The 21,263-nt window shown below is 36.8% G+C and overlaps 1 protein-coding gene across 1 annotated transcript in view; it reads left to right on the top strand.

The window, feature by feature from the left end:
• The window catches only part of PPP1R21 (protein phosphatase 1, regulatory subunit 21), a 30,844-nt gene extending 10,554 nt beyond the window's left edge, over window positions 1-20,290 (top strand). Inside the window, exons 8-21 of the mRNA XM_009572897.1 lie at window positions 417-566; window positions 3,661-3,762; window positions 3,838-3,926; window positions 4,798-4,934; window positions 5,983-6,075; window positions 7,961-8,088; window positions 8,493-8,645; window positions 9,424-9,516; window positions 10,743-10,976; window positions 12,471-12,506; window positions 13,744-13,860; window positions 14,792-14,890; window positions 17,337-17,465; window positions 19,298-20,290. Of these exons, the coding sequence (XP_009571192.1) occupies window positions 417-566; window positions 3,661-3,762; window positions 3,838-3,926; window positions 4,798-4,934; window positions 5,983-6,075; window positions 7,961-8,088; window positions 8,493-8,645; window positions 9,424-9,516; window positions 10,743-10,976; window positions 12,471-12,506; window positions 13,744-13,860; window positions 14,792-14,890; window positions 17,337-17,465; window positions 19,298-19,327 (1,590 nt within the window). The 3' untranslated portion in view covers window positions 19,328-20,290. The remainder of the gene's footprint in view (window positions 1-416; window positions 567-3,660; window positions 3,763-3,837; window positions 3,927-4,797; window positions 4,935-5,982; window positions 6,076-7,960; window positions 8,089-8,492; window positions 8,646-9,423; window positions 9,517-10,742; window positions 10,977-12,470; window positions 12,507-13,743; window positions 13,861-14,791; window positions 14,891-17,336; window positions 17,466-19,297) is intronic.
• Window positions 20,291-21,263: the final 973 nt, after the last annotated feature.

Genomic DNA, 21,263 nt, shown 5'->3' with positions numbered 1-21,263 from the left:
TCCCTACAAGCAGGTGTTACAAATTTCTCACTATCACCACACTGAAAGAACTGAGCTGTTGTCAGCAATTAGTCTATTGGTCTTTAGAAATCTTAATTTCAAAGATGGTTTCTGTAATTGTACTAACCTCTAAGTGGCCTGTAGTTTGGGAAATGCAGCAGAGGCAAAGCATCACCTGTTGTATGAAATAAAAATGTACTTTGTCATCATAGAAAAACATGCCCTTCTGTGTGGCATTGTGGTTTATTCATAAACTTTAAAAATTAAGTTAAAGATAATTGCTGCTATGTATTTTAGGCTGAGCTAGTAACAAGAAAGAAATCATTGATAGCAATTTTGTGTATCTAACCAGAGATTTTTTTTCATATTTAAATAGGTATATGTCAAATATAATCACTTTATAACTGTCTTTACAGCTGAAGTTGCGAGACCTTGCTGGCCAGGCGCTGGCTTTTGTTCAAGAACTTGTAACAGCTCTTTTGAACTTCCATACGTACACTGAGCAGAAGGTACAGATCTTTCCCATTGATTCTGCAACAGACACGATATCACCGTTAAATCAGAAGGTAAAGCTTACAGATTTCAGCTACAAGTATATTCAATTATGTAGACTTCCATGAGTGAATAATGCAAACTTCTGCCACCTTTACTGGAATGTTCCTGAGAGGCAGCCTCTCCTGCAGGAGAAGTCTTTTCTATTGGGTGAATTCTCTGAATGTGGTGTAGCTGTAAAGAATCCTTTTCCCCTGTGCCTCTGCTACAAGAGCAATATGATAGTCAAATCAAGGCTTTGTTTTTTAAGTTCTAAATTGAAGTGCATTTGTCAAAAGTTCGGCTGACTTATTTTAAAATACACAAATATTGCACTGCTACATGGATGCTTGTCTTAGTTAATGCATTGGGGCATGGGAGATGTTGAGGTAGAAGGTCTTGTGTTTAAAGTGTTTAACTGTAATGTGAAATAAACGGGATGTAAGTTAGGCTTATGAAGGAGAGAACTTGGACTCTGTTCCCTTGTCAAAAACCAACTTTATAATCTGATTTTGGGCTATTTGTGTAAAGACTTTTCCTGTAAGTGTTCTGAAGCTTCAAGTCTGTAAAGCATGTTGAAATCATTATGAGAAACCTGACCTGTCTCTTTCTGTGCAACTCCGTGGGAAGATTTTTCTGAGAGTATCATTCAGAGCTGTTAAGCTGCATCTTTTGACTTTCTCTTTCTATGCCATGAAGCATGAAAAGAACTTTGTGCACAAGGATTTGTGTGGGGATGGATATATGTATGCTTTGGAATAAAATTACTTTAACATCAGAGTTGTTGACTTCATAGTGCAAGTGGACCTGTGTGCGTTTAAGTTGCCGGATGACAGTATTTTCTAATTCAGACTATAATTTCAGTTTAGTAGTTTGTAGGGCTCGGACTTAAGCTACTGAAAGGACCATGATTTGCATTCATCAAATGGCTGCAATGCGTGTAGTGGCAATGTTAACTATCACAAAACTTCCCTGTTCTTGGGAAGACCTCCTTTAATCTCTTTGCAGGCAACAAATATGCTTGTGAAGGTGTTTATCCACTAGAGAAATCCCACTCTATTTACTTTCTCAGTTTTTTCAACTATTTGAATCAAGAATACACTTTTACAGAGGTTCAGCATAGATCCTAGTTTGAGAACAACATTTTCTTGCTCCTGCCACAAAACATACTCAAAATGGTATATCCTTTGAAAACTATGCGGCTTTGTCATCTTTCAAATTGTTTGGGGCAGGAACTGTCTCCTTGTTTATGTGGCCCAGTGTGGTGACTGGATTCTACAGACACTACTGCAGTTTACACTAAGGGAATAAAATCAGGTTTTTTAGACATCACTTCTCACACATTTTTTTTCTTAATGTCCTAGTTAACACTTCTTCATTGCTTTTCAGCAGAGAAGTGGTTTCACACAGCTGAAACATGCAACTTAATCAGAACTGTAATTTGATTCTCCTTTTCTGATAGTTGACTCTGATTCAGTAGTTCAGGCTTTGTTTGTTTTCGTAATTATGTCTCTTGTAGTCTGCCCCATTGTGTATTCATGACCTAATTGCCTTGGTGCACTGCCACCTCTCAGGGCTTTTGCCGTGACTTTCTAGCAGTGAAGCATCTTTTATCACTCACGAAGCTGCTGTTGCCTCCTGTATTTTTGATTAATTTATCTATTTGCTTGGCAAGTGTTCTCACTGTGGTCTTAGCTCCTCCACTGAGTGGTTAAAAACCTCCCCTTAATGTGGTAGAGAAAATGAGACAAGTGTCAGGTAGTGGCTTAGCACACTTGCACTGATTTATTTTTCCCCAACTCCAGGTCTTGTCTGGCGCTTTCGAGCTATTTTCCCCACCAAACACTCAAAGTAGATGCGGACAATTCCTTTTCAGGTTCAAGTATTCCTTTTCTCTTTAAGTATTGGATTGCTGGGTTCTGCTGGGTCTTCAGCATTGTGCCAGATAACTCCAGTCCTCTCTCTTGCAACACAAGTCAGGAGCGTTCTGCATGTGTTATTTCTTCCTCCTTAGATTTAGGAATTTTCCCTAATTCCATCCAGATTTGTGCATGCATGAATGAGAGCTTGGCATCTCTCTTTTCTTGTTAACACTGTGTTACTGCACTGTAATAATACAAGAAAATAATTAAAATTTCTTGTACCCTGTTTGCCTGGATCTTTAGCTACTATTGTGGTATAAATAATCAAAGGTGAAGGTATCTTTCTGTGGGGTAGAATAAAAACCAAGATCACTTTTGACTACCTATGTCAATCTGTGGAAGAAGCTTTTTGTAATACTGTGGTATAAAAGTTGAAAGCTGACGGTACTGTTGCGTTTTGATTGTTTGCAAGAGTAAACACCTTTGTTCTCAGGTATACTTTTTTTGAAGGTGAAATTAGCCTTAGAATTTGCTTAAGCAGTTTTTAGCAAAGCCAGGCAGTTCTCTGAGGCCAAAGTTTCATAATTGCCCAAACCTGTCATAGTTCTTGAGAGTAAGAATTCTCCCTCTGATTAGTTACTGCTCCATCCTTTGCATTGGCGTAAGCATGCTTTGACCCGTGTTGAAAACTGGACTGGATACAGATAAAGATTAAAATGTATCTCTTGCTATCAGTTTTAACTTGGTTTATTTCTTCAATACTTTGCACAGCACAGCATAGCTGTGCAAATGTTTGTGCTGATGCACAGGACAAGGGCTGAGAGGCGAACAACAGCTGGGAGGAAGGTAGGATAGTTTATTCTGGTGGCTTAGGTAGGATAGTTTATTCTGGTGGCTTAATGGTGCATGGATCTAGCCGTAATTTGAGGGAGTTGAGCAAGGAATGCAAGAATGTTTAAACTTAAAAAGCAGGGGTTTGGTGTGCTGTGCATGGCAGTTAAATTGAGATAGGGTGCTGTGGCAAAGCCCTAGATGGGGCTTTGCCTGGACTTCCATTGTAGTCTTCGTTATTTCTCACTTTCGCTCAAGGTGTGTGTTCTGTAGAAGAGGTTGCTGTACACCAGTTGACTGTTATATCTTATTATTGATGTCCTCGGGATCATTTAAGATGATAGGTGCTTTGCTAAAGTGGACTGTTCAGTTGTTAACTTGAAACAGTTTGCAAGAGCCTTCAGTGAGCACCATTTTAAAATCTCTCTGTACTCAGTTCTCACAGTATCTTCATGAAAATGCTTCCTATGTTCGCCCTCTGGAGGAAGGAATGCTTCACTTGTTTGAGAGTATTACAGAAGATACTGTGACAGTCCTGGTAAGATTTCTTATTTTTAGTATTGAAAGAGATTTTTACAGAGCAGAAATACATATGTGTTGTTTTTCCTTCCAGGAAACAGCTGTGAAATTGAAGGCCTTCTCAGAACATTTAGCTTCCTACTTATGCTTTTTAAGAAAGATTCTTCCATATCAGTTAAAAAGGTACTTTTGATTTGAAAGATCAAATTAAAGGGGCACGAAGCGTCAGGCATGCAGCATTGTCAACATCTACAAATCAAATATTATATCAACCCTTAAAGCACTTTGACTTAAAAGGCAGAACTCTTTTTTTTTTTTTTTTTTTTTTTTTCCCCCCTGCTGGTTTTTGAGCCTTTAGGTTATGCGTGTCTTTTTTCAGCTGGACCTTAGAGCTAAACCCATGTATTTTAAAGCCTTTTTTCCCCCCCTCACAGATGAGACATTAATTAAAGCTGCATAGATTTTTAATGTTTCTTAATTTCAGGATTGATACTATTCAGGTATGATACACTGAAACTGTTCATTTCTTGAGCCTGTCTCAAGATTATTTATCATGCAGTATATATAGCAATGTAGTAAAACCTGGCAAGATGCACATCCCTTCTGCAGTGAAAACCTTTGTTCCCAAGTGGGTCGAAGGGAGGTGAATTATTAGTGCAAAGGACTGATTAAAAAGAGGTTTTGGATTAAGGAAGAAGAAAAAGCTTGCTTTATGCCTTCTTTGTACCTGTTTTGCTCCTTAGGAAGCAAAAGGTAAATTATATGTAGTAGAGGAAAAAGTCTTTAAATTGATGCAATCAATTTCTTGCTGTGAGTGTAAATCTTTCCTGACTTGTGACTGAAGCCCCTAAGAGTGGGGATAATACATGCACACAGTAATTTTCATGTGTTGCTAAGTTACTCTGATATGTTAACCTTTCTAAAATAAATTTCTGGTCTATTGTTGCTTTGGACTGGGGATGTAGAGAACACTAGCTACCTACTCCAAAACTCATTAACTTGTTTTTTAAGATAATTGCTCACTCTTTTAAAAAAATAATTCATATATTCCTAGTTTGGAAGAAGAGTGTGAGTCTTCTCTTTGCACAGCTGCTTTAAGAGCTAGAAATATGGAGCTACACAGAGACATGAAAAGGTTGACTGCAGCCTTTGAGAAGCTACATACATACGTTAGTCTTCTTGCATTACCAAGTAAGTGCCAGTTTTGGCTCCGTTGGTTACATTGTGACTGGAAGCTATAGTTTTCCTTTCGGACCATTTAAAAAACAAAAAAGAAACAAACAAACCCCAAAAAACACAAACAAAAAAACCAAAACCCCACCACACCGAAAAAACACACACAAAAAAATCCCACTTCTATGATAGAGGAAAACAAGGTTAACACTACTCTTCAGGTACAGTCTAATTTATGGAGCAAGTGAGTTCTGCAGTATGCTCTGTCATTGGACCCTCTTTGATCGAGGCTGGGAGACTGAGTGTGCTGTAGAGTGTTTCTTTAATGCTCCGCACTCGTCCTTCTGGATAGACATGGGCACGGTGCAGGCCTGGAAATTACCGAGCAGTTACATGTACCACATTTTACGTAATCATAGTTAACTGTAGAGAAGAAGAAATGACTGTAGGTTTTTACCTACATTTTACCTACATTTAAGATTGATAGTATGTCTTTTGTCATCTCTTAATCATGAAATTGTCAATAAACTACATCTTATTACCAATTATCACTTTCACCTCCTCCTGTTCTATTAAACTACAACTCTCATGGTAAAACTAAATAAAAACAGGTAAAGCCTTTGTGTGTATGTGTGTGGGGAAATTATATCCAAATGCATAATGCAAATAAGAGGAAATGGTTATTGTATAGCTAGGTTATTTCAGTCTTCACTCTTTAGAAGGACCCAGATGGTCCTTCTTTCAACAGTGAGCATGTAAGTCTTTCTGCATGCATGATTGCTTTTTGAGACCAAAAGAGTGGATATTTGCAAAATTTGAATGAAATTTAGGAAACTTGGAGGTCTTTTACCTGCCTACTCTGGCAAAATTTGATATATCTGTATATCTAATATTAAAGGAAGGGGAAATTTAAGTAAATGAATCTGTTATGATTCTTCAGTTCTAAAGATCATACCCCATGCAAATGTTTCTAGTAGGTGGAAATCAGATGATTTTTCAAAGCTAACTTTTGTCATTCATGGTTGAATCTTAATTTTTTTTTTTTCTTTCTTCATGATACTTTTAGGTACAAAACCAGAAGGACTTCTTAGGACAAATTACAACTTGGTGTTTACAAACATTGCTACAAGTCTTCATGGATTTCACGATGTTTTAAAAGGTGAGAGTACAGGAATAGTGGTATGTTCCAGCTCTGCTTTTTTTCTGTTTAACATAGCACACATGCACTCTCTGTGTAACAATGTTAAATGTGTAATACGTGATAAATCTGGTTTGTTTTGCCTTTACAAACTAAGATAAGAAACTAAACCTGCTAACTACTTTGTTTTGTTTTTCACGCCTCCATTCTGTTAGCTTTGTTCTTCTAAGTGGCTGGAATATTTAATTGTGTCACTTTAGATCTTCCTGAGCATTATCACTTTAGTTACTGAACTTCATTACTCTAGTGGAACTAGCATACAGAATAGAATGCCATTAAATATACATATTTTCCTCTGCTTCTGTACTGTTGACCTAGTACCTGCCTTCAAAGTGGAATTTTTTCTTGCAGTTTTTAGGTTGATTACTATTTTTAACATGAATATATAACCAAAGCTTACAAAGAAGTCTGATTTCCTTTTGAAACTTAACTTCCTCCTTAAAAATGGCTTACCTTCCTTTTATCAGAAGGATATGTTACATTTTCAGTGAAGTGATGCTTGGTTAAATCTCAGAGTTATAAAACACTGATGTTTCTGTATAACCTAGTATTTCTGAACCATGTAGCTGTTCCCAGGGAGAAAATAATCCATGTAGGTGAATTCTTTTGATACTAGTCAGCTGTTTAAACATTAGGCTTCTATAATTTTAAGCAAAATGGGTTTTTGTTTCTTCTAGTCTTTTAGTAACAATGTCAATAGCACTGCCCCATTTTGCAGTGTCCCTGTTTTAAAAAAAAAAAAAAAAAGATACTATTAGAGATTGTACCACAAACAAAATGAGACACTAAACCAAGAGTTTTGTAACATAGATAAGTTTATTGATAAATACCTCTACCTCTTAATATAGTTACTATAATGCAAAACCAACCCAACTTACACTTCATCAAAGAAATAAAGAAAATAGAAGCGAAGTACTGAAGAAAACTGTCAGTAGAATTAATTAGCTAACAACAGAAATGTTGTGCTTAACACCTCACACGTTTTTACTCCAGAATGCTTGAGTTGTCATTGTCACTTCTCTCTTCCCTTCCTTCCCAATGCAAACTAATTTCCAACTGCTTAAGCTTGCCTCAAATTATAACTTCTGGTGGTGATGGCCTGGCATTTCTCCATTGTGTAGCAATAGTACTTTATTGTAAAATAGGTGCAAAGTGTTCACTTGTCAAATAATTACTTATTTTTAATTAGGCCAAGTTGGGAATGTTTGTTCTTACATGATAAGTACTTAGTATTAAATTTTGGCACTGTTGAAATTAATCAATGTATTTAAGCTAAGACATTTTTGTGAGTGGCTTTCGAAAAGTTTTGTGTGTTTTTTCTTTCTGAATACTTTTCTGTTGATTTTGCCTGAAACAATTTTAGACTATAGGAAGTAGTATTCTAACCTTCTGGTAGTCTTTTAGATTTCCTCTGACAGAATTAAAATACTCTTCTCTTCTAAGTTATGTAAGCTTAAGACTCAGATATTGAACATGACTAAAAGTTCTACCTTTAGTGTCCCGATGTAAACACATGGAAATGGAAAGTGTACTTGTGGAATGAAATGCTAGTTCAATGTGAGCTTGGATCCGCTATATAGCTATTATTTTTGGGATAGAGAGTACACTTAAATATACACCTTTATTCTGCCTTGTGTGACAGGCATAGTGTCTATTCCTTTTGATCACAAACAGTTGTCTAAGGCGGTATACCAAAGAACTAAGAGTATCCAGAATAAACTTTCATACAACTCGCTTAAAGAAGGGAAAAGCGTTTGAAGCCCGAGGTCATAAGGTGAATTTGAAAATGATTGCTTAAATAGACAAAAACCATAATTTGACATAAATGTGTGTTTTCTTTTTCTAGACATTTCCAAGCACTACAGTCAGAAAGCTACTTTAGAACAAGACGTTCCAACGGCCACACAGAAACTAATAACTACAAATGACTGTATTTTATCCTCTGTTGTGGCTTTAACAAATGGAGTGGGCAAGGTAATGAATATTTTTGTTTCAATATAATGCCCTAACTTGTGCAATTTAAAACAAAACAACCAACCAAACAAAAAACCCCCCAAACCCCCCCAAAACCCCTTAGTCGAATGATTTGAAAAATCTAGGTGTGCCTCTGATATTAATAATCTATAGTATCAGGTTTGTTCTAAGGTATTTTCAGGCTACAAGATAGAAACAACTGAATGGGTGATAAAAGACACTGTGAAGAGGATGCTTTGTGTTAGTAAGGTCTAAGTTACGTGGAAGAGCCTGTAGCCTGTTTGAATTTCTTGTTGTGAAGTCCAGTTTCACTAAATACTTGTCTTTCTCTTGAAAGAATAATTGCTCTCGTGAATCTTCCTGGTCAACTTAATTAGAAAAGTGACTTTTCTTGTTGTGTCTAGATTGCCTCGTTCTTTAGCAACAACTTGGATCACTTCACTACTTCGTTGAGCTATGGCCCTAAAGGAGGAACAGAGTTCATCAGCCCTCTTTCGGCTGAGTGTATGCTGCAGTACAAGAAAAAGGCGGTTGCTTACATGAAGTCTTTGAAGAAGGTTTGTTCAGCTAGCATGCTTGCACAGAGAGAGCACAATTCAGTTGATAGTTGGTTATGTCAAAGAGAGTACAAACTAAGGATTTTCAGTATTTGGAATGGATTTTCCTCTGAATGAGAATCTTTGGCTGAGGAAATAGAACCCTTAGAGCAATAATGCTATTGAAAACTTTAGAGACCATAGTTGCTCTCGCAGCTGAGGGTACGTGCCAATACTGCCATTAGCCATTTCCACTAATTATTTCTGTGCCAAGACTCCAAGCAGAAGAGGGTAGCTGCTTATTTAAATTTCCTCTACTATTCACCAGGAATATGGAGTAAATGACATCATATTCTTAGACTTGCATTCACTGGAAGACAGTGGAGAGCAACTGGAAGACAGTGGAAAAAAGCAGCTGAAAAGGAAGAGAAAATGTGCTGAACTGAAGGATTGAACACTGCCAGATCTCCCTGTTGTCTCCATTAAAATTAACAATTAAGTGATGGTGTACTTAACAGTTATCATTAAATCACTTAATGCAATGTCTATAAAGTGAAACTTAAGATGCATTTGATCATTAAGTAACACCTGGAGCTTTCTGAGCATTTTTTAATCAGGTGTGCCTTTGGGAGTGGTATTTTTTGTGAGCTTAAACCGTTTTTTCTACTGGATGGTAAACACCTGGAAGATGTTTTTCTTCCCTTTGCTAAATTAAGCAGGGCAGTAAGAAAATAAAAGTAGAATACATATTCTGATCTACTGTGAAACATGTTTTGAGGTTTCTTTTATCCTTCTGCAGCCTTGTGCAGATTCAGTGCCTTATGAAGAGGCTTTGGCTAATCGCCGAGTTCTTCTGAGTTCCACAGAAAGTAGAGAAGGTCTTGCACAACAGGTATTCTGGAATAAATTTTACTAACATATATGATAGTGTATTTTAGAAAGGTAAAGTAGTATCAAATAGTCTCCACATATTTATGTGTGTGGTTGTTTGTACATACATATGCACATACTGAAGCTTAAAATTAGACTGTAGGTGCTTTATTTGTAGAGTTTTGAAAGTTAAACTTATCCGTGTCAGGCTGGGTTATCCAAAACTTGTTCTCCTGAACTTGCAGAATGTACACGTAGTTATAAGAGACAGGATTATGCCATTGATATCTTCATTTATAAATACAAGAAGTCAGGCAATCTTTAATAATTCAAATAAATGCAAAATAAAGACAAGAATAAGGCATACTGAAGTATTCATTTCTAATGTTACGTACTGTTTTGAGTGCTTTTTTGGGCTATGCAGGATTTATTAGCACTGGTTAAAAACGATGATTTTTCTTTTCAGTTAAAGTCTATTAATAGATTAGTTTATCATTCTTGCAGTGTGCATAGTGTTTTGTTTGGTGGTTGTTTTTTTCTTTTTTTTTTTTTCCTGGAAGGTGAGGCAGAGGGAGGTTAAATGGTATTTGAAAGGCCTATACAGTTTGCCCATCTCCTCACGTGAATGAGACCGGCTAACTGATTAATACTAAAACTTCTTTATTAGCTTGAATGTTCAGACACTGCTTGAGTCACTGTCATTGAACTTTTACAGAAGAAAGAGACTTCGGTGTTTGTTTTTTTTTTTGTAGTGGCCAATGTTCGAAGTGTACTGGTAGGGATGAGGTGAATTTCAACAGAAATGTGTGGAGTGATATGATGTCTACTGTTCCATAGTTGATTTCTTATCTGGACAAGTGGGCTCTTCTGTCTGTGTGAGGTGGGGCAGCTGGGAGGGGAGAGATTGATTGTCTTTCTAGCATAGAACAAGGCAATGCTAGTGCCAGGCACATATCTTTCAAGTTTTCATAAAATTTTTCCCTGCTTTGATTTTCACCTAATATGGTGTTGCCAGTTCTATGAGCTGTAACTTTGTGATGCATATTTCAGACTAATTAAATAACGTGGTCATTTTTGACACATGACCACAGTTAAGTGTACAGCTCGAATCAGTAGTTGTTTGTCTGCTGCATTACTCATTAGCTCACTTACGTAATGGTTTAAAATAATACTGTCTTCAAACATTCCCTGTGTGACTTTTTTCCCCTTGTGTTCAATAACCTGGACTGTAAACTTTCCCTCCTAAAGGTCCAGCAGAGTTTGGAGAAAATTGCAAAACTTGAACAAGAAAAAGAACACTGGATGTTGGAGGCCCAGCTAGCTAAAATAAAGCTAGAGAAAGAAAACCAAAAACTGAAGAACTCTCTTAGTGGACATTTAACTGAAACTATACAAGAGCGTTCTGTTTTGCCAAATGTAGCTGAACAAAAGAAGGAAACCACAGAAAAGAGTCCAAGAGAACCTATTAAAAGTACTAGTCTGGTAAGTGACCTTTTTCCTTCAGTAGAGAAAAATTCACTTTCTTTAGTAGTAGTACTGTTTGATCAGTGGAACGCTAATAATGAAAGCTTTTTGACTGTGTTGAAATGCATTCACACTTGGGCTCCTTGTATTTGCAAAGCTGCTTGCTAGTACTTTCTGCAAAGTTTGGAACTTTCTGGCTTTTGAGACTGGTATCTTTAGTATCACGGAGACATTTTTGTAGTTCTGTACTTGTGTGACTGAGGGGGAAATAATAGATGCTTGGGTTTTTCTGACTCTGTAGTCAGGAAGCCTTGCAAGTAGTGTATATCTCAGGTTGGCTCTGAGTTTCCAATACTTTTTTCATCTGTAGGTATGTTAAAGCAAACAGAAGTAGGTAATTAGTATTTCTAAATGGGTTGGAAGACTTACTTAAGTTAGTGCAGTATAACTTAATTTTAACTTGAAGCCATTCAAGTTTTCAGTGCTGTCTGGAACACTGATTTTTACGTAACCTTCATAGGCACGTACAACTTGGGCTCAACAATTGCATTTGAATATGGCATGCATTCTGTCCTTGCTCTTCTATCTTGGGTAAATGTCTTTCCTGCTTATTGCTAGTAGTTAAGAGGTTGGCCTTTCCTCTGAATTACCACTTCTGAAGTGGTATTAATAGGGATGTCATCTTTAAGAAAGAAGTAATCTACTTAGGTCAGCACTTGATAGAATTCTTCCCTTTTTTTTTCTTTTTTTTTTTCCTCCCCACTTTTCTGCTCCGGGATAAAGATGACCTGTGGATTGTTTTGAAATCCCCAATTTTAAAGTAAACTGGCATCTTAAGTTTTTGATCCTGTATTTGATCCGTTAGGAGTTTGAGGAGAATGGCTTTTTCTAGCCACAATGTTTAATGTAACTCACAGGTCAATATATTATATAAGTATTTCCCATAAACCTAAATCTCTAGTCCTGTTGAGGTCAGAAAAAAACCCCTCTTGTCTCTATGAAGACATTCTTCCATGAAACTAGTTATTCGCATACACCCCGCTGCTGGAGTTCTGTCAGTGCTTCACACTGAACCATCAAACTGGAAAGAAAGGAATTCAGAAGGTAGCCAAGAAATCCAACATGGGTTTCCTTGCTCTTGAACACGAAGAGTAATGCTTCAATGTACTACCGTACCTCTGAATTAGTTTCATGTAATCAAGCAGTGGCATAATCAGTGGCATAATCATACTAGTTGCTGCATCTTGTTGCTTCTATTGCTTTTTCCCTATGTACGTGGTAGGGCAAAGGATATATTTGGAGAGTTGGTGTCAGCTTTAATTCCGTTCAAGGCATTAATATGTATTATTACCCTTGTTTATGTTACAGGTGGAAGTACTTAAATTTGGTTTAGTTTTAATTGTTGCAAGATTTTTTTTAATTTAAAGTCCTATGACTGAAGCTGAAATGACTTGCAGCGATAGTATCTATTTTTGTGGTTCTCACTTAAGCATATTTTCTTCCTTGTTCTAGATTGGAATGTTGACTATAACTACTGATAATGAAAAGGTAATCTGTTTTAAACATTATCAGAGTACATCTGGTAAATACTTTAATTCTGATTCTGTTAAACTAATTAGGTCTAAGGTCTAATGACCAAGAATACTGTCGTATAATGGCATGAGTCACCCGTGTGGTCTGTATACTGTATCTTCAAGTTTCTGAAATCCATCTATTTCTTAACTTCTGTTTAGTGAACTGTTATCTCTTATTCACGTAAGCAGTTTGGAGCAGTATGAGCTGTGGTTCAGGTCTGTTCTCTGTAATTTGAGGAAAGCATAGGTCTGTTTGTACTTCAGTAACCCTAACTGCATTCCAAGCCTCAATTCTTAACTCTTGAGGAAGGGCTCAAGCTGCAAAAAAGTCACTGACTGTAGTGCCTGGTGTTTAACACTTAAGTACAGGCTATCCCAAACCAGAGGTCATGCCAAAAGAAACTTCAAACTTTAGCTGTCAGACTAAATGTTAACTCTGTTTAGCACTGCTATAGTGTAATGCTTGCCCCAGCAGGAACTTAGCAGAGTAAGATTCAGTGCTTTCCCTTTTCTGACACTGCAGGGAACTGATGTGTATTTTAGTTTACTCCCCCTTTTCTTCTGAAGGTATGGTTAAAAAGAGGGTGGGAGCCAGATAATAACTGATACAAGTTCTTAAAAGCTACTGCACAGTGCTGAACTTGAAGGTAATGACAAGTCATGTGAAAGCTGCCTCTACTGGGTTTCTCTGTAACTTATAGTAAACTGGTGAGTTGTGCTTTTGTGGGTTTTTTCTTTGGGTTTTTTGGGGTGGGTTTTTTTTTTAGTTCAAATGTCTGAACAAATTTCTGGAACATGCAACATAAGAAATAGTCCTGACTGTTGTGAGCTTCTGAAACTTAGTTATGCAAAGGAATTCTTCCTTGTTGGGAAGAGCCAGTAAGTTTTTATGTAGGTGAAAGCAGTCCATTTCTGCAGTGGATTTTCATCTTCATCAGAGACTTGATATGTTAAATCAGGCTAACTTCTTACATCTTCAGACAGCTCTTTGTCCTTTAAGGACGTCTGACACTAAGAGTTACCATCAGAGTGAGAAATTGCAGTGACCTGCTGTAATTTGTCCATTGTGTTTGGGGAATTTATTGCTTTTGGGTAGAGCAGCTAGGCCTCAGAAGGGAAGAAGAGAAGTCAGTATAGAGGACAATGTTGTGATGCAAGTGTTCAGGCTACTAAACATAAATATCTGTCTGCTTAAATTTTTGCTTTGCCAGGCTCCAGATGTTGAGTCTCGTGAAGACCTGATAAAAAACCACTATATGGCAAGGATAGCAGAACTTACATCTCATCTGCAGCTTGCTGACAGCAAATCAGTACATTTTCATGCTGAGGTAAGCATGCAGGCAGTGTCTATACTGAAAACAGTAAATCCCTTTTTGAACTTTCCACAGGCAAGTGTTATGACAGTGAGTTTAAATATATGGAACATAATATTTCATAAAAATCTGTTCCTGGAATATGTTTTTTGGCTGTGGTCTAGTATGCATAGAAATGGATACTGTAGAAAGATTTATTTTTTTTTTTAAATAAATCCGTTGGTAGGCTTGTCGTGGGTGTATTAAGAAGTACAATGTGTGTCATGTATAGGTTTGTTCATATAAGCTGAAGCAGCTGGCTTTAGTTACCAAGCTAGTTTTGACTTCATCTTAAAGTGATGCTGATGTCATTCAAAAATATTTGAGTGTATCATGAAGTGATGAAAACAGCTGTCCTCTGAGAGATTGGTTTTTAGGCATAAGTAACTTCAAGAATTAACAAAACAATTCATTGTATCTATGACTTCCTGTTTTCACTTCAAATCATAGGTAACTTTTCTTGAAAGTAGTGGCCATTTCAATTTGTGTAATTAACTGATGTGGAATATACCAAAGCTCCAGGTTGACAGAGCAAATCCTTTTAAATATTTTTTTAATAGTAGATGACATAGTATGGAGGAACCATCTTTCTCTGATATTTGAGCAATGTATTAAGTGAGTTGTTTGTATTGCTTTTTACTTATGAAATACTTCCTAGTAATTTTGTGAAAAATATGATATTTAGATGATTGGCAATATGGTAATTCTGTAAAATGAAACAAAAATTTACTGTTAACTATTACATTACCTTTGCATTTAAAAATGTATACAAGCTCTAAGTTGCTTGAAACGTAAGGGTTATAGAAAGATGGAAACATCTAAAGCAATCAGTTAAAGGTGGCACAAGGCAATACTCTGGAACTAACTTTCCTCCCTTCTATGCTCCCTATCCTGTTCTGATTGACAGTGTCGAGCACTTGCCAAAAGACTGTCTTTAGCAGAGAAGTCCAAGGAATCGCTCACAGAAGAGTTGAAACTAGCTAGTCAAAACATCAGTAGATTACAGGCAAGTAAAATGTTATATAATGCAATAGATGCGTTTCATTGTGTGTAAGGGGAAGTTAGAGGGGAAAAATTACGACCATCGAGCATGGTCATGCCTTTACTAGATCTGTAGTTATGTTAGCAGAGAAGTCCAAGGAATCGCTCACAGAAGAGTTGAAACTAGCTAGTCAAAACATCAGTAGATTACAGGCAAGTAAAATGTTATATAATGCAATAGATGCGTTTCATTGTGTGTAAGGGGAAGTTAGAGGGGAAAAATTACAACCATCGAGCATGGTATGCCTTTACTAGATCTATAGTTATGTGATGTAAAAACTCTAATGGTATGTAGAGAAGAGACTTAAATAATACACTTCAAATCCCGGGTATGAAGTTGAAGTAGAACATGCGTGCAAGGAAAAGGTTATAGTAGCCAAGCCTGTGTTTTAGCACACTTGATGTCAAGGTGTTTTATGAAAATGTGGGGGGGTTTTTTGTCAAGGTGTTTTATGAAAATGTGGGGGGTTTTTTTATGTCCAAAGGTGTGGTTGTATGACTGATTTCAGTGGCTTGTTTCCCTGTGCAAGGGGAGGATTACTTTCTGTACTGCCAGCACTTGCATCTACTCCTCAGTTAGATGTCATGCTGATGAGGCTGACTACATATCAGTCCATTTAACTTAGAAACAGGACTAGGAAAGTAATGAAAGTGCAGTTTCCTAAATGACACATCGAATTCTTAATCCTTTCTAGCACCTGGGACTGAAAGTATTAGAAATGCCAGGGTGGTTTTTTGAGATGGATAGCTTAATATTAAGCAAAAATAGCTTTGGGGTAGTCTTTACTGTTGACAATAGATAATAAGCTCTTATACCAGATGTCCTGTGAATGTCCTGTCCCTTTGTCCTTCCCCTCCACACAGTTCAGAAAGGAGCCAATAGTAAAATAAAGCATATATAAATATTCAGTGCTTAAATGCCTTTGTTTTCTTCATATTTAGTTCATATCTTTATTGCTCACCTGTCTGAGATGGTGGGTACCTAAAATGCTCCATTCAGGCAGTGAATATAATGATAAACACTTAAAATAATTGTGTTCATGAACTCGAAGTGCTCTTTTGATTTGTTCTTTTAACAAATTCCACAATCAATAGCCAACTCAACATATGTTCACCTCCAATTACATCTTAAACTTCCTAAGAAAAGATAGCAGGCGCACAATTTGTATGTTTAGTAGTCTGCATAATACTGAATCATAGAATTGTTTAGGTTGGAATGGCCCTCTGAAGGTAATCTGGTCACCTCCTTTGGTCAGAGCAGAGACAGTTCAGATCAAGCTGTTGAATCGGGAGTTTCCTGTACAGCCGTGCTGGCCTTCTGCCACAGTTGCTCAACTTCCTAAGCACTGGACTATTCTTTGCTCTGTCCTTGATCACTCAGCTTTCCTGGGCCCTGTTAACTTCCAGGGCAGTTTTACCTGGGATCTTGCCAAACAGACCTTGAAAAAGCCAAAATCTACTCTTCTTAAATCTCGGGTTGCTGTAATTCTTCTATTCATCTTGCTTGCTTCCCTCAGGATCTTAAATTCCACTAACTCATGGTTGCTGCAGCCAAGGCTACCATTGGCTTTCACATCCCTGACCAGCTTTTCCTTATTTGTGAGTAACAGGTCCAGCAGAGAGCCTCTCTGAGGCCTATTGATCACTGGTATCAAAAAGTTCTTTACCACGCTCAAGGGAACTCCCAAATTGCTTGCATCCCACCTTGTTGCCCTTCTAGGAAATGTCAGGAAATGTTAAAATCCCTCATGAGGAATCAGGGTCTGGAGTTGAGATTTCTATCGGCTTGTAGCAAATGCTCCCCATATCACCCTTGTTGTTCTCCTCTGATCCCTACCTATGAGATCTTAATTGTCTTCAAACCACTCCTTCACATAAAGCATGACTTTTCCCCTTCCTATCCTGTCCTTCCTAAAGGGTCTGTATCCCTTCATTGCTGCGTTCTAGTCATGCACACTATCCCACCATGTCTGTCTAGTGCCAGAGAGATCATATCTCTGCAACTGCATGTGGATTGCTGATTCCTTCAGCATTGTATGCCATGGATGTTCATGTACAGGCTGTGCTCTAATCCTATAAACTTTACTTGTTTCTTGGCTGGAAGCAATGTTGGAAAACTTAGCTGTTAGTCTTTTAAGTAACCTGTAAAAAGCAGGGGAAAAAATTATAAAGGAAACAGAGCAAAAATAAGGGGAACAGACCATGCATGAAACTTCAGGTAAAAGAAAAATAGCTATTGAGTTTCTTTCAGCAAGTGATTTTTTTTTTTTTTTCCCCCCGACGGTTTAGCTTAATTGCACACATTCAGCATCAAAAGTGTAGCTTACTAAGTGGAGATAGAAGTTGGCTGCTTTGCCAGTTGTCACTAATATTGAGCAAAGGCTTCTGGATTTTTTTTTTCCCCCCCTTAGGATGAATTGATGACAACAAAGAGAAGTTATGAGGATCAGTTAAGTATGATGAGTGACCATCTCTGCAGTATGAATGAAACATTAACTAAACAAAGGGAAGAAATTGATACACTAAAGATGACTAGTAAGGTAAGTTGCCAGGTGTTGACATTAAGCACTGGCTGCAGTTTGGAGGTCTATGGGTTGTTGCATTTGGTATTCCTGCAGTACTACCCTTTAAGAAAGCAATTCACAAGCTATAGTTCTTATTCTTGGCCAATTGGAAAGAAAACTCCAAACGTGGTCCTGCACATTTCAGTGAAAAAAAAATCCTTGCAAAACATACATGTGGGAAAGAAGAAACGCTTTATGTCACTGCTTCAAAGTAGGCTTTCAAAGTGTACCCTCTGGTGGATGATCAGCACCTTTTTTTGTTTGTTTGTTTATATCTGGTGAAAATAGAACTATTTGCAAATCCATCTAGTGATACCAGGTGTTTATGATTAACTTATTGGTAGGAGTGTCCTTCCTTCACTCCTCTCTTGGTTGTAGCGTACTCTGTTCTTGGCAGCTATTCTTTTTCTCTGTTTTATTTCCATATTCTAGCTTTTCTGTCTCTCCTATGTAGGAATGAAAAATTTGCCACTTATATTCTTCTGTGAACTTCAAATGCACAATTGAATTTTTTTCCAAGCAAGGAGTCTATCCATTTACCAGAAACAAGTTTTTGACTTACCTTTATGTTAATGATGAAAAATACCGAAGTCTGCTGTGAGCAGTCAATGCTTAAACCATGGTATATCTTATCCTGATGGTTCTAGGGAGAAACAGATCTTGTGAAGGCCTTTACCCTTCAGTAGTCTGGCTGTGAAACTAATAAGCTAGCATTATTCTCCTCAATTGTGGAATGCATGGAAGCAGATTTCACTGAAGGGTTAAAAAAAAAAAAATTTCATTGTTTTGATTAAAAGTCCCATTACATCAATTTTTATTTTTTAGAGTAGACTCTTCCCCTCATGTACAGAACAGTTTTTCTCCAGGTGTCAGAGTGTTTTGACTTGGCATTGCAATCTTTAAAACTACTTTTTGGTGTATAAGCTCTTGTGTTTTTAGGGGGAAGCTCTTGGCTGCATACTGATCATAACAATTCATGTTTTTATAAAAGGTTTTCTGGAATTTTTCACTTGTCATACTTTCAAGACTTGAAGTGGTACTCTGTAAGGAGGTAGTTCAGGATCTCACAACAGTAGACACGGATTTTCAAACATTACCAAATGTAGAAGGCAATTTAGTTGAAATGAAAACGATGCAGTTAAAGCCATTATCACTTGGAGAGAGTTGTTGGTTAGATTAAAAACAAATGTTATCTTAAGGAAATAGGAAGACAGAGAATTGCCAGCAAGTAACTATTGCACAAAAGTTTATTTTAAGCTACATGTTTGCTTTGTGGAATTGTTGCAAGTCAAATGTGAGTTGGTTAGTTGTAGAACAAATTCTTTTCTAAACTAGGAATATTCTGTATAGACCAAGTTAAAGTTAAATTTGTTTTGGAACAAAATGATAGGGTGGGGGATTGATTTTAACTTGAGGCAATAAGATTTATATTTGAAATATCACTTAAAGGTGAATTATGATTTGCCTTGCCTTCACTGCCCTTACAATATTAGTGGTGTTAATACAATTGAGTGTCTTGGGACATAACTCAAATGTCTCTTTTCCACAGGTTTCAATTGAAGTAAGGTACTATTGTGCTTATTTGAAATATCTGGTACTTTCCTCTGTTATGCCTGTAAAGACAGCGATTTTCAGAGCAAGCAGATACAAGCTTCCATTATTAAAAGCCTATGGACTGTTTATTTTCAGTTTGACTGTTCTTCTTTGTTTGCTGTAGGCATAAATTATCAGACGTCAGGTTTTACATGTTGTCTGTATAGATTTTCTTATCTGAATTATATGTTCTGTTCACTTGTTTCTTGTTGCAGGGAAATTCTAAAAAGAGCAAAAATCGATAGCTTACGGCTAATCAACTGTCTTCGGAAGCTGCTGCTGCACAGGATACAGTTAGTGAACATTCATTGTCCAATTCCTGTTTGTTACAGGAAGCAGAGGTGGTATTGGGTCTAGTAAAAACTGATTTGGTGCTGTAAATGGCTTTAAAATATTTAGAACTTGTAACAGATAAAACAGAATTTAATGTTGGCTTTAAACCAGGAAATACACACTCTGTGGATAATTTATATAGTAATTACCTTCAGTTTTTACTGTGCACTTTTTAAAACTAGGTTTTAATTTCATGTAATAACTTCAGATTTTGTATATTTTCAAATATGATTATGCATTAACAAATTTGGATCAGTGCAGTAGTTGTCTATTTTTGAGTTATATGTTAAACTGTCAACCAATGTACATTCCTTTACTTGTTAACAACAGTTTAAAAATTAATTTTGAGACTTTTTTGGCCATGCAAGCTGTGCTGTTACTGTAAATGTCTTATTCCTGTTCTCAGCCCTTTTGAATTAATTGGAATTGTGGCTTTAAATGATTTCTATAAATTCACACAAGTAAATGGGATCACTATTTTATTTTAGACCGCAATAGTGGAAACTTTTTGCTGCTTGTATTTGGCACTTTGGATTTTGAAGTAAAGAGCACAAATAGCTGAATTGGGATACTTCTATGAAATTGCTTTAAGCCCTTACTCTTAGGCATTTTGTTTACACATACATGTATATATATATTTGTTGAAATAGCTGTTTAAAGCTAGAGGAAATTGTGATTGTAACTTGCCCCAAAAGAGTGAAGCAACATATGTGTGTAGAATAGATCAGCTTACTGTGCTTTCTTACAGTAAAGAAGAATATGAAATATGTAGAAGCTTTAAACACTGAATTTGCAAAAAGTCTTCATGGAATTAAGTCCTGATGGGTTCACTGGGGAGATGCACATGGCTTTTCCTTTGTTTTGGGAAGTTTGTGAACTTTAGGCCTCTCCTAAGATTTTTTTTTTTTTTTTTTTTAAAGTGAAGTCTAATACCATGACTTTTCACAGCATTGATTATTTAATTTTTTTTTCATCAGATGCTGTGCTGCTCTACACTTTACACTGATCTTCTGTTCCAGAATTTGCATTATGGCAGTTATTTGTCCCTAAAGGTTTACTCTGATAACAGCTGTGTTGATATGTATTATTAGTATGTAATAATAAAATCAGCTACATGAAACCAGCTTGACTTTTTTTCTGGATTCTGGTTATATCCAGGTTGCACAATGTAGTATTGTGGTGAAATGTTAACAGCTGTTCCTGGTGAGGTGAGCTTAAGTAATTAAATCAGTTTAGTTACTCTTAGTAGTGCTTCTCTTTATTTGAGCCAGGCTGCATTTCTGTACCTAATGCTGCAGTGTGCAAAGTACACCGAGTCCACTTTAGCATTTCTCACCTTCTTGTCTGCTGAAAGGCAAACAAGCATCGTATCTGTATTGATCGCAACTGTGGAACTGCTCTGATACAGTTTTTCCTTTTAAAGACAAAATGGATGTGGTAATGAAACTGGAGAGGAGATGGGGAGAGTTTCTTACCAGCATTGTGTTGAATTAAAAACTACATGGTGGTGCTAATGAGGGTTGGGAAGTGTTTACTTTTTACCTTTTTATTGAAGCAGATATAGCTTCCACTGTTTCAATTAGGGTTGGAAGCTAATTGCTTTCTTCCAGTTCTTTTGAAGCTGCCTTTGCTGAGGACTTTCATCTTTCAGTGAAGGTACTAATTTATCTTATTTTAATTCTCTGGATCAAATTGCTGAACTTCTTACTGATGCTACTTCTCATAGGTGGCTGCATCAGAAAAAGGTTTTGCTTATGCCACTTCTGAAAGGCCTAAGTAGAAATATGCTTTGAACACTGTTTAAAAATCATAGAATCATAGTCATAGAATCATAAAGGTTGGAAAAGA

Source organism: Fulmarus glacialis, unplaced genomic scaffold (genome assembly GCF_000690835.1).
Source record: "Fulmarus glacialis isolate BGI_N327 unplaced genomic scaffold, ASM69083v1 scaffold2440, whole genome shotgun sequence".
Classification (NCBI taxonomy): Eukaryota; Metazoa; Chordata; class Aves; order Procellariiformes; family Procellariidae; genus Fulmarus; species Fulmarus glacialis.
The sequence above is the reverse complement of the archived record's forward strand: the minus strand, read 5'-3'. Positions and strand labels throughout refer to the sequence as shown.